Source organism: Cucurbita moschata, unplaced genomic scaffold (genome assembly GCF_002738365.1).
Source record: "Cucurbita moschata cultivar Rifu unplaced genomic scaffold, Cmos_1.0 Cmo_Scf00015, whole genome shotgun sequence".
In the NCBI taxonomy this organism is placed as follows: domain Eukaryota; kingdom Viridiplantae; phylum Streptophyta; class Magnoliopsida; order Cucurbitales; family Cucurbitaceae; genus Cucurbita; species Cucurbita moschata.
This window is the reverse complement of record NW_019268531.1, coordinates 1,401,572-1,417,258: the sequence shown is the minus strand read 5'-3', so window position 1 is coordinate 1,417,258 and position 15,687 is coordinate 1,401,572. Positions and strand designations below refer to the sequence as shown.

The 15,687-nt window shown below is 37.9% G+C and overlaps 4 protein-coding genes across 6 annotated transcripts; 1 reads left to right on the top strand and 3 right to left on the bottom strand.

Annotated features, from left to right (window-relative positions):
* Nucleotides 1–430: 430 nt before the first annotated feature.
* LOC111453865 (2-hydroxy-6-oxo-6-phenylhexa-2,4-dienoate hydrolase-like) lies at nucleotides 431–2,210 on the top strand. The gene is made up of 4 exons (XM_023095144.1): nucleotides 431–1,196; nucleotides 1,407–1,499; nucleotides 1,594–1,661; nucleotides 1,793–2,210. The coding sequence occupies exons 1-4, from the start codon at nucleotides 573–575 to the stop codon at nucleotides 1,956–1,958; spliced, it is 951 nt and encodes a 316-aa protein (XP_022950912.1). The 5' UTR covers nucleotides 431–572; the 3' UTR covers nucleotides 1,959–2,210.
* Nucleotides 2,211–2,944: 734 nt separating this feature from the next.
* Nucleotides 2,945–5,314, bottom strand: LOC111453833 (linamarin synthase 2-like). Its single transcript, XM_023095093.1, has 3 exons — nucleotides 5,295–5,314; nucleotides 4,202–5,067; nucleotides 2,945–3,967 (listed from the first exon to the last, which is right to left on the bottom strand). The coding sequence occupies exons 2-3, from the start codon at nucleotides 4,707–4,709 to the stop codon at nucleotides 3,039–3,041; spliced, it is 1,437 nt and encodes a 478-aa protein (XP_022950861.1). The 5' UTR covers nucleotides 4,710–5,067; nucleotides 5,295–5,314; the 3' UTR covers nucleotides 2,945–3,038.
* On the bottom strand, nucleotides 4,985–8,266 carry LOC111453459 (haloacid dehalogenase-like hydrolase domain-containing protein At4g39970). Its single transcript, XM_023094579.1, has 11 exons — nucleotides 7,965–8,266; nucleotides 7,736–7,784; nucleotides 7,641–7,685; nucleotides 7,308–7,358; nucleotides 6,884–6,958; nucleotides 6,766–6,799; nucleotides 6,378–6,433; nucleotides 6,225–6,284; nucleotides 5,716–5,775; nucleotides 5,535–5,581; nucleotides 4,985–5,440 (listed from the first exon to the last, which is right to left on the bottom strand). Exons 1-11 carry the CDS (start codon nucleotides 8,264–8,266, stop codon nucleotides 5,392–5,394), a joined length of 828 nt encoding a protein of 275 aa, XP_022950347.1. The 3' UTR covers nucleotides 4,985–5,391.
* Nucleotides 8,267–10,927: 2,661 nt separating this feature from the next.
* LOC111453332 lies at nucleotides 10,928–14,349 on the bottom strand. Of its 3 annotated transcripts, XR_002712249.1 has the most exons (4): nucleotides 13,522–14,349; nucleotides 12,606–12,716; nucleotides 11,301–12,290; nucleotides 10,928–11,117 (listed from the first exon to the last, which is right to left on the bottom strand). XR_002712249.1 is itself a non-coding variant. In XM_023094387.1 (3 exons), the coding sequence occupies exons 1-3, from the start codon at nucleotides 14,179–14,181 to the stop codon at nucleotides 12,135–12,137; spliced, it is 927 nt and encodes a 308-aa protein (XP_022950155.1). In that variant the 5' UTR covers nucleotides 14,182–14,349; the 3' UTR covers nucleotides 10,928–12,134. The 3 variants fall into 3 exon arrangements, 2 of the variants coding, with proteins under 2 accessions (XP_022950155.1, XP_022950158.1); XM_023094387.1 differs by having other exon boundaries at nucleotides 10,928–12,290; XM_023094390.1 differs by lacking the exon at nucleotides 10,928–11,117 and having other exon boundaries at nucleotides 12,197–12,317.
* Between the last annotated feature and the right edge of the window lie 1,338 nt (nucleotides 14,350–15,687).

The following is a 15,687-nucleotide window of genomic DNA, read 5'->3' as shown; positions in this document are numbered from 1 at the left end:
TGTTTAGATTCTTATAACTTATTTTGTATTACTTGACCAACAAAAGAAGAAGAAAAAAAACGAGGCCCTAGAGAATGAGGTATCGATTTTAAATTAAAAATATGGATAACATTTGAGGGCTCTAATTTTGAAATCAATGAAGTGGTTTGACCAAAAGCAATGACCCGATCTTAACTATGATACTCTCGTATCTTCGTATGTTTGTGTAGTCCAATTACATATTTAAAAATATATATAAATCTGAATGAATTTATTATTTATAGAAATAATTAAAATTTCTGCTGAAATGGTTGCTTTGACCAAATATCGTTGGTTCTTCATCAATTATTTCTTGAAAAAATTGTAGAAGGTTTTTAACGAGTCTAATGGTTGTTTTAAATAAAATTTTAAAATATAATGGGTGTGCCTTTTGTCCTATATAACCATTTTGCTTTCTGCCGTCTCCCACTCATCTCCAGAGCGTCAATCCAAATTTCCAGAGCCGGAGAGTAAATTCCATTTCTCATACAATTTTCAGGATTTCAATTTGTTCCTGTTCTTCAGTTGGGTTATTTTGATCCTGTTCTGGTATAATGGCTCAGTGTTTTAGGTATGGATCGATCATGGAGGCATGGTACCGTTCCTGTTTCTCTAGAGTGGGTCTTAGATCCGCCACCACCGATCTCGGAAACGGCACCGTCATGCACTGCTGGATCCCCAAAACCCGCAGAGAAACTAAGCCCAATTTGGTTCTGATCCATGGCATGGGAGCAAATGCAGTGTGGCAGTGGAACAAATTCGTCCGCCCACTCATCGCCCACTTCAATATCTATGTCCCTGACTTGGTCTTCTTTGGGGAATCCTACACCACCCTTTCCGATCGCTCCGAGGCATTTCAGGCTCGGTGTGTTATGGGTGTTTTGGATGCTCATGGAGTACGGACTACAAACGCGGTGGGGATAAGCTATGGTGGGTTTGTGGCTTATAGCATGGCTGCACAGTTCCCTGATAGGATGGAGAAATTGGTGCTCTGTTGTACTGGCGTTTGCTTGGAAGATAAAGATATGGAAGATGGGATGTTCCAGGTGAAGTCCGTCGAGGAGGCAGTGAGCGTCTTGCTTCCTCAAACGCCGGAGAAGTTGAAGGAAATGATCCGTATTGCGTTTTTCAAGCCTATTAGAATTGGACCCTCTTGCTTGGTCAACGACCTTATCGATGTAAGTAATTCATCATTCAGTTTATTTCTTGAGTTTTCTGACAACATTTGCATCTTATGAATGGGTTTCTGCCAAATCCATGTCTTTCTTGGTTTTCTCTTTGTGCCAAGCATGAATCTGAAACAAGTTCAGTTTTCTTTCGAGGATTTTGATAACTATGTTGACTCATCCAAATTGCTTACTTTAAAATGACATTTGGTTGTGCTGTAGGAACTGTGTACCGAGTACCGTGAACAAAAGAAGGAGCTGATCCAAGCATTGCACAAGGAAAGGAAGTTCTCAGATCTTCCCAAGATTACTCAGGTTTGTCTGATTATATATTAGAAGATTTCAGAGTTTGGGTTTGGTTTCAAAATTTTTTCCACTCTTCTGACTGGCTGATTAACAATGGATGCAGCCTACACTGATAATGTGGGGAGAAAAGGACTTGGTATTCCCCATGGAATTGGCACACAGACTCAAAAGGTGAATCTGATGAACTTGTGTTAATTCTTGTTTGGGTTTATCTCTTTATTCTGGTGTGTTTCGAGTTAAGAACTGAAAATTTAGTTGGTTCTTTTGGGTAATCTCTTCAATTTTGCTATTGATTTCTACAGCCACATAGGTGATGGTGCGGAACTAGTGGTGATAAAGAAAGCAGGGCATGCTTTAAATATAGAGAAGCCCAAGGAGATGAACAAGCTTATTCAGTGTTTCCTTGTTGATGCTCACCAATCAAGCCAGGCCAAAATTCACCACCAAAATGACCCCAAATCTGAGTGAAATACTGAAATTTAAAATGGATCTCCCCCGGAGCTTTCAATTTCTCTGCTTCAGTCCCAACTTCATGGTGGCCTTCAGCTGCTGCTGCTGCTGCTTCTACTTTTATGTTATAAAATTAGTGTATATTACCAATTTGTAGTTAATGTAATGAAGTTTTATAATAGTGAAAAGGTGAGGAGCTTTGTGAAGATTCTACTGTATACGAACTGAACTGTTGTTTAGTGTTGCATAAGAGTCGTCCTGCTTCAGTCCATATTGCGTTTTAGGCCTGCTCCGTTCTCTTATTATCCATTGGTTCATTGCACTGGGTTCCCCTCTGCTCTATCAACTGAACTAAGATCGGTGTGTTGTTCACATAAACCACGTTATAACGAAGAACCTTTAAAAAAAAAATGGAATCAAAAGTTGTCAAGTTGATATTATTATAATACAAGAGGGTACGATTGAAAAAATATTATAATCAGCCAGACTTTCAAGTTTCATCACAAACAACGGTCACAGACTGCTTAAAAACTAATAAGAAAGGCAAAGCAGTCCGTCGAGCACCACCACCCCCAAAATTTATATTATTTTTGTTTCAAACTTTGAATATACCTTTCTTTTTCCTTTTATTTAATTTTAAGGTCAACAAATTTGGGAACGGTCGGTCAAGAACTTATTTATCTTCTTATTTTGATCAATTCTTTAGACTATAATGACGCATATATAAAAGTTGTAAAATTATATTTTTGTTTAAACCTAACGATGCTATTTTGTCTTCTTTTCTTGTTCGTCCTGTCTCTCAATTATTGTCCCTAAACTATTATCCACTTTCTACTTTGATCTCTTAATTTAGAATTAATTGGCAGGCCATAGCACTCTGACAACTGACATTATCCAATCTTTAATTTATTTCTTCAGGATTTTTAGTCCAATCTTTTCTTTGATTATTTTTCTAAAATTACTCCTGTTAATACCGCATAGAATCAGGGGCAGAGCAAATGTCGAAAGTTCAAGGAAATGAGTAATAATTAATCCAAGAGCATGTATAAACTAAGCTCTGCAATATGTTCCTCTTCATGACTAATTTGCTTAAGCTAACTAATTAGCATGAAAGTGTTCCTTAATCAATCTATTGAAATTACCGTAGGATGAACCACCGACAGCAGTTGAATGTTCTGCTTTCCTTTTCCACTCTTCAGCATTTTGCCGCAACTCCTTGCCTTTGTCTCCTTCCATAATTTCCTTCAGAATTGCTATAATGTCTGTGCGCTTTACGTCATCGTTCAATTCCATGCCAATGCCCCAATGGACGCAAGCATATCGAGTATTTGGTTGTTGATCTGCAAAGAATGGCCAGCATATCAATGGCACGCCCCCGCATATGCCTTCCAAAGTAGAATTCCAACCACAGTGAGTGAGGAAAGCCCCAACTGATGGGTGTGCAAGAACTTGCTCTTGCGGACACCAACTTGCTAGAAATCCCCTGTTCTTCGTTTCTTCTAAGAAATCTTCAGGTAAAATAGCTGCATCACCCAAGACCATATCAGGCCTCAGTACCCACAAAAATGGCTGCTTACTCTCTGCCAGTCCCCATGCAAATTCTCTTAACTTTTGGTCCGTCACCGTGGTTAAGCAGCCAAAACTTACATACACAACAGATTTGGGGGCCTGTGTATCAAGCCACTCGAGGCATTTTTGGTCTTCCTTCCACACACTCAATCTTAATGGCTTCAAATGGCTTTCAGTTACTTCTCTGCTTAGTAAGGATAAGGGACCAACTGTGTATATTTGGGGAAACTTTGTTGAAATTGCTTCTAACGCATCATGTTCAAGCTCGTCGAATGTGTTGAAGATGATAGCAGAAGAACTCAAGCAGTTTCGGGTTTCCGATCCCATAAAATCAAACATTACGTCATCTATGTTTGTAGTTCTGATGAAACTTGGGAGGTCCCTCAGGCGGATGTTTTTCATTCCCGGGATCCAATTGATGGGTGTGTCAAGTGTACCATCACTCAAGAATGTTTCATCTGGTAAAGAAATGGCAATTTTCTGGGATGAATAAGCTTATACCAGGTTTTACAGATAAGATGATGATTTTCTTTCCAAGTAAAATTCGAACAGTAATATGTCCATGGCTATATTGAAATAAACCGAAACAATTATCATAATCAAATTTTTAACAACTAGTTTATCACCACTCTGTAAAATCATGGGCATCGCAATACATGATAAAAGTGAAGAAGCCTCAGGAAAGTTCGCACCTTTGAACGGCAGAATTCCTCTTTGAATAAGCTCATCAAAATACAGATACCCCATGAAGCCACAAGCAGAAGCAGTCCAAAACTGAACCTCTGGAATCCCCAACTCCGCAGCAGCCTTTATAGCAAAGCTCAAGACCCCATCAGCAATTATACAGCTTACTGAAGGCACCTCCACCGAGGAATTCAGCCCAGCCACCAACTGTTTGAACGGGTTCAAAAAGTTTCTCCTAGTTGAATCACAGAGAGTCGGAACATCTGGGGAGGCTTTGCGTTCGGATGGCGGCAACCCGTCTGGTATGATCCGGAACTGGAAGTCGGACAAGCCCTTCATGACATCAAGTCCCTGGGAGTGCCTTATGTGGTCGTGATAGAACTCGGGGATGACAAAGGTTATGTGGAAACCAGTTGAATGAAGAAGCTTGGCTAATTGCAGAAGAGGCAACGTGTGCCCTTGCTCTGGATATGGGATGCACACTGCATGAGGTTTATCCGCCACTGACTTGCTCATCTCGATCAACGAAGATGAAAAGCTTCAAGACCTCAATTTCGAAGAACTATGTTTTGGGTTATCGTAGTACTAACGAGGATATTCATGGGGAAAAAGTATCAGTGAATAAGACTTATCAGGAATGAACAGTACTTATGCCACGCTAGGCTAATTCTTTGATCGAGTATCAGACAATAATAAGACTTGCTGTTACGCTGGCCGAGGATATTGATGGGAAAAAGTATAGTATTACATCTCGTTTCCAGCACTCTTCCATAAAATACGTAGCTTCATTCTTTGTTGATTTAGTTGAACAGCTTTCCGTTCTTGATTTACCACCGACTCCACCGCCAAACAATCCTCATCCCCAGTCCGCCACCTGAGAAGTGTATGCAAAAGGGTGAATTAGTTGGGCACCTGAGAAGGCTAATAAGTCCAGCTCCTCTTGTATCAACTACCCTTGACCGTCGACCAATGCACAATGTCTAAACAGAGCATATTATGATGCCGATTCTGGTAGTGCATTCAAAATATAAATTTTCTAGAAAGGGAGAAGATTGGAAAAATAAAATTATTAAATCTTGTCATTCAAATATAAATGTACACCTGTACATTGTGGAAATGCCAAAACAATATCAGCAGCAAAAAACTTCATAGGGATGCTCCTTGGTTATTTAATCAATTCAATGTTGTAAACAATTTTCTATCTTGTAGTGGCAACATTTTGTAGTAGAGAGTTTAAGTCCGTCAATCTGCATTTATTGTGCCAAAATCAAAACCAAGAATAATGCCAAGGGATTAAATAAAGAACACAACATAATAGAGAAACTTAATTAGCTTACGTACCTTATGTCACTCAAGTCTGGATAGGTTGCTATCGCTTCTTTAAAATCCTAATTTCAATAAATCAAGATAGTCACCATCAGGGTTATACTTGGCCAAGTTTTCAGATAAGGGAAAACATATTGTTTTCGATCTACCTGTGAGTCTGGAAACATAACACATAAACTTCGGAGCACATTCTTACCTGGTTAGCTGTGGAAGTTGTGTAGGTTACGACACATTGCATTCCAGCCTTTGTTGCAGCCTAAAAATGCAAATAAGGTTTGGAGAAGATTTTGTTAGGCCCCCAATTGTGAATACACATACTCGAGGAAGGGCAATAAAGGGAAATTAGTTAAGGTTGTCTGTGGATATTAGTGGGGCGTGTAGTATGGTAGTTCAGCGTAGGTGTAGACCTGGATACTGCGCGGGAAGGGTTTGTTAACAGCTTCGTATTCGGGTAGGAGATAGAAGACGGGAAGTATTTCGTAACGGGATAGTGTTCTAGGGAGAGATTACCAGCCCTCTCGAATAGGCTGGGTGTTTGGCTATTTTGTAATCGTTTTGCTGCTCGTTAATATCAATACAAATAGTAAGGAAGTCATCCTTACAAGTGATATCAGATAATATAACAAAAAAATTTATGTAAAAATTTTGTTTTCGTTCTCCAAGTTCTCAATTTATAACGTAATAGCTAAAGAACAATTGATATACCTGCAAGCCAATAACACTGTCCTCAACCACCAGGCAATCCCTTTCTACCACGCCTAGCTTCTGCAAGGCATATGTCACAGTCAAAATAACAATGCATGCCCGCTGCGTGTCAAAAGAAGAAGGCTTCAAAGTCATGAACTATGTATTAGTTACTTTTGAAGCTGTTATATAAATGGATGGATCAGGTTTTTTTTCCTTCACATCATCACCTACAAGAAACAAAAGAACCTAAAAATCAATTGACTAGCAGGACTAACTGAACTGAAACAAATGGATATCATCATTGATTTTTAAGGCAACCCCATCAGTTATAAGACAGGACTACGGAAACCGTTTGTAGTTCATCCACTGCATGGGTGTGGACATTCAATTATCCTACAGCAAAGGCTCTGATACATTCTTTCAAGCTTATCACCCTCACCCATGGATTCAATTATGTCCTCATTGTTGAATAGCTATACGTCGAATCATAAACAGGAATAGTGCATGGCAGTCTTATATTCCACAATAAAGCGTTACACGGGAAAAGCAGTAAGCTTACCAGCAAGAAAGCAATCAAGATTTTGAAACCGATCCTAAAATCAGCGAAGCACATTATTATTACCACGATAAAAGGACGGTTGATTCTAAATTCATTAAAACAAAGTCTGAAGGCTTACAATTCCAATAAAACTTTCAAGGCAAAGAACAACTGAACTTTTGGTAGCTGCAGAGCATACAGCAAGTTTCCTGCCCTACAAAACAATATGATATTTTACCTTAAGTATCTTAAGCAACTTGAAGAAATGAAGTAATGACACAGGAAGTACAAATTAATGATAGAGTTGACGCAAAGAACGATTATAAAATAGGTTAATGATAAAATGAACAGAGAAATGTTCCCAACTAATTGGCACGTGTTTTAGAAGAGGAACATGGATCGAACTACCACAGGTGATATAAGGCAAAAACAGTAGATGGCAAAAATAAGATGATATCTTCCCAAATGGGATAGGATAATTCAAAATTTGAAACTTTATCCAAGGGAAAAGCATGAAGGTTAACTTTAGGAAAAAGCATGAAGGTTAACTTTATATTACTTACAGCAGACTTTGCCTCATCCATCAATCTTAGAACTCCAGGCCTGGGCTTCACCTGGTAGAATGAAAGCAATCTAGAAGCCGATAGGCGAAGGAGCGAAGTAGAGGTTCAGGTTTCTTCTTTTACCGAGTTCAATCTGGTGAAGGAAAGCCTTGATTCGAGACTACAAGCCAGGCCAGGACGGAAGAAAGACGAATGAACTTATTTACCAAGTGTTTGAGAAGAAAAAGAATAAAGAAAATAGGTGGGTGAAGAAAGAACAAAAAAGAGAAGAAAGGGATAGGTTACGGAGCGAAGCAAGTTGGATAGGACAGATTGTCCTAATTAATTGCTTACGGTTCCAGATTTGATTATTTCTTTGTACCTGTCCGTTTTCCAGTCCTACGATATCAAAGAAAGGGAATTAATAAAATCTCTGAGAATCAGAGCACAAAGTGCATCACGAACTTGCGTATTAGCACAAAATATATGGTCATATCCCTAGAACCAATAGATCAGTTTAAGAAGATAAGCCTATGCCAGTACTAAACTTTTCCTTTGAATGCGCAAGGATGCTTGAACAGTACGTATGTATAATACTAATCCAGTTTTTTTTTAAGAAAAACAAATACTAGGATACCCAATTTATATTAAACTAACATAAAATGATGAGGACCATACCATCGCATTTTCGGTTTACCGCCACCAATGCGGTTCTGGAGCTCGTCGTAGAACTCAATGCTCATCGTTATAGGCTTGGCGGTGCAATGCTCGGACTCGAGGATCACGCCGTCGCAGTCGAATATTAGAGCTTGTAAAGAAGCTGAGACTGAAAGGGAGAAAAGTTTGTGAGTGGTGGATTTTCTGGAGGTCCGGAAGTGGATGGCTGTGGGAGGAAGAGATCGACGGAGAGTAAGGGAAACCATATCAGAAGAAGAAGGTTTGAAAGTGGGACGAAGGAGCATTGTAGTGATGCTCGCCATGGCTCAGAGATGGAAAACGAGACCAGCTTCGAGTTTCTGCGGCGCGGAATGCGCCCGGCAACTTAACGGATTTTGCAACCGTTATAGGCCTCAATTACGAATCCCTATTCCTCTTGACATTATCACTCCCCCCACGAGTTCACCTTTTCTCGAGTAACTTATGAGTTTACTACCTACTTTCAACTTGATTTAGATCTCGATTATGAAGATAATAAATATTGTTATAATAAAATAACAAATCCACGTGGACCCCTCTAAAGTCGACGTGGTCATCACGTGTCAAAACATGTGGTACGGAGGTTTCTCGAGTCGAACACAAGGAGATCATAAGTTAATAAATCGCTTAACCTATTGAGCTTGGTCCTAATTGAAACTCGAACACACGGAGATCATAAGTTAATAAATCGCTTAACCTATTGAGCTTGGTTCTAATCGAAACTGCCTAAAATAACATGCAAGTCTATAAATACTATAATTTATTTGTTATTGAGATATCCCTTCAATCAATTATAAATATTACCTACAATATGAAATCGATAAATTTTCTGATAAAATTTTAAAGAAAGTTCACTATGATACATATATTTAATCAATTAAAGAAGAAAAACTAATTTTTTCTATTTATTAATTGATTTTTTTTTTCAATATCAAATAGAGAAAAGTTGAAAATAAATAATCAAACGGCATTATTTTCATTAGAGATGTGAACAAATAATAATTCTTGTAACAATCACCAAAGTAATAAATATGTCTGTAAAAGTTATCACATCCCATTGATTGAGACTCCCAAATCATTTATTGTAAGTAATAAATAAAACTATTTCCCATGCCACAACAAAGAGATACATAAATGTTAGCAAATTCAATTTTTCTTTTCAAGAACAATTTTCAAAGATCTCTTTTTGTGGGATCAAACTTTTCTTATAAAATTATGTCACAAAATAAAAATAAAAACGAACATCTTGCTTCTCTCTGAACAAAGAATTCCATCCTTCTATTAAAAAAAGAAACAATTCAATGCCATTTACAAAACCAGGGGGAATGAAAGGAAGACCAAGCCTCCATACAGGACATGCAATTTGGTCTAAGGATTGAAGAAGCGGTTCCCACAGCGGCATTTCCAACTCAATGGCTTGTAAAATGAGTATCTGTTCCCTTGAGGAGACGAGTCAAAAAATCTCATTGGCAAAGCCGAGGGCGAATCCAACCGGCCGGCACGGCGAGGCATACTAGGCACCTGCACCGCCATGCATGGGCGGCACTCGTTGCACTTGTTATGGCAGCTTGGTGGGGTGGATCCAAGCCTGGTTTTGTCTTCGAAAGATATACCCTGATCAAACCAGCAAGCATAAAAACTTGTCATTAAAAGAAACATTAAAAAAATGGAAAGAAAGCCATGGAAGAGAAAGAGAAAGAGAAGGCATACTATGGGAGGAGGAGAGGCCGAGAGAAGAAGAAGAAGATGTACAAGCACAAGAAGTAATGAGGTGGCCCAAACAGTAGCCAAATTCATGGTAGTCATCCAGTCATGGATACCCAGAACTCATGGATCCAACGGTGCAAAGGAGTAAAAATCATACGTAATAAAGACCCAGTTGCCACACTTTTCTGGTACTTTGCTCCACTTCCACCAATCGCACCACAACCACAAGTAACTGAGAGAGAAGTTCTGAGTAAGAGGGCAGATTGCAGCAGAACGGTGAAAGGAACAATACAGTGAGGGAAAAACAAATATGGAGTACTCACATCACATACAAAGGACGCCCTATTCTTCCATTGTACAGCTTTGTAACAGCTTTAGGCTGTCAATCACTAGTCTGGCTGGCTGCAAAGGGACCGCATTTACTCACCCACTCTCCCCTTTGCATTTGTTTCACTCTTCTGCAATCTTCACTGCCATTGATTTTACATTACAAATGCTGCGCTGATGGGCATGCAGCGACTACCTCATCTCATCTCATCTCCCAAGCAACCAATAATAGCTAATGGAATGGACTGGACTGGACCATTGAGATTTATTTGCTATTGCCGCGCCTTTCTCTCTCCCTTCTCCTCTGACTGTGGACCAAATTTGTTTGTGTTGTGAAAAAAACCGTTCTCTTCATCTACCAAGGTACGCCAATGTCCAAGAATATTGAGCACATGTTTTGAATCACTAAACTTCAAACTAGCATTTGATAGCTCTTCCTTCAACGCTTCATTGCACCAAAGCTGCTCATACAGGAGATTTATTTATCTCCAGTCTACGACTTCACGAAGTATTTGAATGTGCATCCGCAACTGATTCTGTGATTACAAAGTAAGCTTGTCATCCAATTCTATATATTCCTTATACAACTATAATACAACTAGTTTACTCAGCTGCAAAATACCGTAATCCTAATTTACAATATACACTGTTGGACTTGGAAGTCACATTTTTTTTATATGAATGTAACAATTACTTATGGCTCAAACAGATAACTGTTGATGAATGCATTTAATATCCACACGTTGGCAATCTAAATAAAAAGAATGTAAGTGAATTTGTTTGGTCTGATTCAAAACTTAACCTGTACCAATGTCAAATATCAAACCTTTGAATCAACTGCCTAAAAAATCGAAAAAACTGACCAGGATGGCCTATTGAAATCTACCAACATCCAACTGAACAAAATACTCAAAATATTTAAAATTTTATAGAACAGGCGACCATAGTTGATCCAAATGAATGAAAAAGTGTCAAGTCAGCAGATCCTACTCGCCCAGAATATAATACAATGATGTGTGATAAAGAAGATGCAGTGTTTGCTGGTAAAAGGCGAAAAGAATGCTGCAAATAATCTGCCACATTCCTCGACTCCCTTCAGACCTGTTGATTTATTTTTACAGGGCAATTAGTCAACTAAGTTATCAAATGCATCAGATCATTCCGAAACATTACCGAACTCCAAGAAAAAGAGCCTGGTACGCAGTGGGAAAACTCATTATGAACGCGGGCCTTCTCATGTTTTGGGCTCCCTGTACTTAACAAAGAGAAATCAATAAACCGAACCTGAAGAACTTGGCTGTTACATGCCTCTGTCGAACACCAGCTTCCCTTCCGTAACCACCAAATTGTATGGTTTTGATAGGGCAAGTGTTGCATGTCGTAGCTTCCATGACATGAAAAAAGCAAGTTGCAGGTTCCCAGCCTGACGTCTCTTCATTTGAATTGCCGTCCACGCCCCTGTAAAAGTTCCCTGTAAAGGACTCCACAGAATCTCAGCTACGACTGAACCTGTTGACTTGTTCATATTCAGAAAAGATTAGAGAGGATAAATTCAAATGAAGGATCGCATACAAAGCAGACCGACTGAACTTAAGAGACCGTCAGATATCCAGGAAGAATAGTGCTCGCTCAGTCTGCAACTCTGAATTTACTGTTGGCCTGCCGACGACCTGGACGAGAATGAGAAATTAAAATTACAGCTGTTAAGCAGAATGGATGTCACGGGCGCAGTGGAAGAGAGGGGAACTTCAGATGCAAATGGCTTTAAAAGATGGAAGTGGTTGTGAACCACCTTGGTACAACGAAAAATCAAAATTACAATGGTTAAGCAGAATGTTTATTCCATTATCACAATGACCCGTAACGAATACATTTCCCTGATTACACTTCCCCTGCCGCTGTACACTTCCTATCTGAGTCCAATTTTCATTTCCCATTAAATCGCACATTATGGAGACCCAAAATCTTTTCTGGCAAGAAGTATCAAGTGATAAATGCCATAGGCTACACTGCCACAAAACTCATATTCCGTACTGCTATTCTGTCATTGTGCAACAACTGCCATGGTAACTTGTATTAAAGAATCCTAAGCTATCTCCAGTCTCTTCTCCAAAGGGCTCAAGCGTCCTGGACTTCCTTTTGATTTAAGCGTTCGTCGACCAGATCATGCCTCCCAGTAGAACTTTGTCCTCCACTGTGCTCCTGTCTGCTTTCCCATATCTTTCCCGACTTCCCTATTGCAAGAATCAATTCAAGTTGCTTTTGTTGCTGTTCCTACAAACCCTCACTCAGACAAGAAATCTAAATCAGATTAGATGCAATCCTATATGAAGAAATAAATCTTGTTGAATATGCAATAATCAGGCCAATTGATATTATTCTACCTTGCATTCTATTGTTCCTTTTGAGTTTTGAATTCTAACATCTTGAACACTAATACATTATGCTTTATCTGTAAATTGTATCCCTTTGAGTTTTGAATTCTAACTTCTTGAACACTAATACATGATGCTTATCTATAATCACGTAAATCACTCCTTGAAAAACTTAAGACCATTGAATTTACACCGAATGGAAGACTTAAAGCACCTGCATAGCCAGTAAGACTTTCTGGATTTCAGCAAGCTCCTTCTCCAAAATATCCCCTCGAACTGCCAATGCTCGAGTGGCCTCGAAAGTTTTTTGGGCTAAAGCTGCAGTCTTCAAAAAGTGATCAATACTTGCATGCTATGGGAAATGGCATCTAAACTTAGCAACATAAAAGCAATAAAGTTAATAGGCCAAGTTATGAAGATAAAAGTTTGCATCTTGACGTAGATTTTCACCATCAACATGTTATTTCACATTGTAACCGAACCCCTGCAGCACATAAATTTTCTTCACCACCACACATGAACACATCCAAATCATTCCAATACAATTAGCTCACTGCGCCAAAGCTGCTCATATAGGAGTTTTTTTTTTCCTGTTTTCTTTTTGGAGTGTGTTTGCCACGCAGGAAAACACTGCCTATTTATAAATTCCAGGATTTGACTGCTTCTTAAAAATAACATCTCTTTTTGGATTTCGTGGGAGTTCAACGCCAAAAAATTCAGTATAGGTCCTCTACTTGTCTTTTTCCTTACTTGGAGTGTTCAATTTTCAAACGCTGCCCAAATCTCCAAGAAATTGAAGTTCATCGATAACTATAACCAGAATTACCATTCAGATATCATCCTTTTTTGAAGAATTTTTTTATCATTAACCACCTTCAAATTCTATGTTATCTAACCTACCTGCAGATATATATATTCACCTTTTTTTCTGTTTTGCAAAATTACATAAACCTATCACTTGGTTCATCTAATTTCTAAGATTTCAGAATATTTTGATCGTCCACCGTGATTCGATTTCTCTGTCATTATCATGCTAGTGTCTTCAGGGAACCATCATTAACTTTGTTAAATATCATCCTGAGATTTCGTATTAAAGAAACAGCGTCCAAATTTTCGAGAACTAGAATTACCTCCTCGACGGGCTTCTTCAGAGCGTTTCGAGTAACTCTAAATCTAATCCCGAGCTTCTCCAGCTGCCTCGATAAGACTCTAATCACCGTTGCTGAGCTCCTTAAATCCTCCTCCAGCTTGTTAGTGTTTTCCACCAAATTCACCTCTAATAAGCCCTTCGCTGTTTGTCGAAAAAATCGATTCCCTTGCCGCCTACGAATCCAAGCACCAAGTGCAACCCCAGCCACCAGAAACAAAATTGCGCCAACGAAAATCCTGTCACTGAACACCGCCAAGAACACGCTCTTAGAGCTGGCTTTCGCGCAACTCAGAGCGAAACCAACAGAAGCGATCAACGACGTAACGAGACAAAACAACTCGGCAGCTGAAAGTAAAGAATCGATATCGAAATCACCATCACCACTGTGTCCCCGGCCTACTCCAGATGTAGAAACTCGAGGACACAAGTGATGAGCATTAATGGAACCAAAATTAAAAGTTCTCCGAAGCTTATAATCAAAATTTTGAAAAGACGGAGCGTTTGGGAAGCGGCCAGGAGCGAATCCAAGAGACAAGCACGGATTCCTGGAAAAGAAGACGGAGAAGTAAGAGGTTGAAGGGGGAGGGGGAGGGGAAGGAGAAGATGAACTCAGTGAAAGGTACTGGAAAGCAAGCGACATCGTTCTTGAGTGTAGAGTTCAGAGCGTGTAATTCAAGAATCTAGGGTTTTTTTCATCAGAGATGGGAAACGGAGCATACGTCCTTCCTTTGGAGTAGAAAATTGAAGTGAAGAACTTGACTCGACACGGGAAGGGGAAGGAGATGGGCTTCCAGAAATTTTCCGGGAAAACCGTGATTCATTCAACGGTTTACGCGCCGAGTTTTATCCGATCTATTAGTTTCTAAACTGTAACCGTTTAACTGGATAGGAAAATTGTACGGAATATAGAGAAAAATAAAATTATAAGAAATATTCGAATATTAAATATAAACTGACTGAAAAATACTCAAACAAATTAAAATTATCTCATTTTATTTATATTGATAGTCATTAATTACTTTCAATCTAACTAACTATAATAGCAATATGGTTATTATCAAGTTTAATCATGAATTTAAAAAATGTTAGGTAATTATGGGTAAGTAATGTAGTGTATTGGTTAATTAGTTGGTATCCGTCAATTTATTGATTAAGGCTAAATCTTCTGTCCAGTTAGGTAAGATGGAATCAATGGTTATTTAAAAACTAAATTAATTAAACAAATCTATCTGCCTTTCTTCTGCTCCTATATATAAGTATGTAAAATACCACGTTGTCCTTGGGACTGTGGGCACTCACATAAATACCTAATCCTACCATATTTATTAGTTTTTTGAGTTGGATTAATTAAATTACATTTTGACACGTTTAATAAGAAATGGTTTATAAATATAGCATTTAAAAACCGAGTAAGTCTATAAAACAAATTCATTCATTATTTAATAATGTGTCCAAATATGAATGAAATTAATACATGTATTAATTAGGAAAATTAGTTAGCAAAGAGTTAAAAAGATTTATAAGTTTGTTCTTACATCTTACAAAGTTTAATTTAATTTTTATATTTTTAATCCTATATTACTTGGTAATAAATGGGTACAATAAAAATTAAAATTTTGCAAAAATAATTTGAATATTTATGGGACTTTTTTTTTTAATATAGATATATATATATACCAAACTTAATTTGTTTCTTTTTATTTATTATAAGCCAACTTTAATACTTCCCAACCATAAATGTATAATCGAAGAAAATTAAAAGGTGAGGATTTTAATTAAAACTTCTTAAACACTCTCACCTAAGTTAAATTGAAAAAATTATTTAATCAAAATTTATCAATTAAGCAGCGTCTGTAATTGGTCTATTTGTATTCAAAAGTAAATATTAAATTAAGAAAAGACGTGAGTATTTTTCTTGTGTTATTGATTAATTATATTTCGATCTACGTTAAACGAATCTATCTAAAAAGAACGAATTTTAAATTGTTTTCAAAGTTTCAATACGACGAACCGTATTATACTAAATTGCAACTTTTATCATATTTAAAAATTTACCAATATTAAGTGTAAAAACGAATTATTATGGATCATTAATAAAAGACGGCATGAACAAAATTGGAAAGACAAAAAAAAAAAAAAAAAAAAA

Coding starts and splice junctions, on each gene's coding strand:
- LOC111453865 (XM_023095144.1), top strand. CDS start 573: ATGGCTCAGTGTTTTAGGTATGGATCGATCATGGAGGCATGGTACCGT. Junction 1,197..1,406: donor TGGTCAACGACCTTATCGAT/GTAAGTAATTCA, acceptor GTTGTGCTGTAG/GAACTGTGTACCGAGTACCG. Junction 1,500..1,593: donor ATCTTCCCAAGATTACTCAG/GTTTGTCTGATT, acceptor CAATGGATGCAG/CCTACACTGATAATGTGGGG.
- LOC111453833 (XM_023095093.1), bottom strand. CDS start 4,709: ATGAGCAAGTCAGTGGCGGATAAACCTCATGCAGTGTGCATCCCATAT. Junction 3,968..4,201: donor AGGAATTCTGCCGTTCAAAG/GTGCGAACTTTC, acceptor TTTCTTTACCAG/ATGAAACATTCTTGAGTGAT.
- LOC111453459 (XM_023094579.1), bottom strand. CDS start 8,266: ATGGCGAGCATCACTACAATGCTCCTTCGTCCCACTTTCAAACCTTCT. Junction 7,359..7,640: donor AAATAATCAAATCTGGAACC/GTAAGCAATTAA, acceptor TCATTCTACCAG/GTGAAGCCCAGGCCTGGAGT. Junction 6,285..6,377: donor TTTATATAACAGCTTCAAAA/GTAACTAATACA, acceptor TATGCCTTGCAG/AAGCTAGGCGTGGTAGAAAG.
- LOC111453332 (XM_023094387.1), bottom strand. CDS start 14,181: ATGTCGCTTGCTTTCCAGTACCTTTCACTGAGTTCATCTTCTCCTTCC. Junction 12,717..13,521: donor TGAAGAAGCCCGTCGAGGAG/GTAATTCTAGTT, acceptor CACTTTTTGAAG/ACTGCAGCTTTAGCCCAAAA. Junction 12,291..12,605: donor AAGTCTTACTGGCTATGCAG/GTGCTTTAAGTC, acceptor GAGGGTTTGTAG/GAACAGCAACAAAAGCAACT.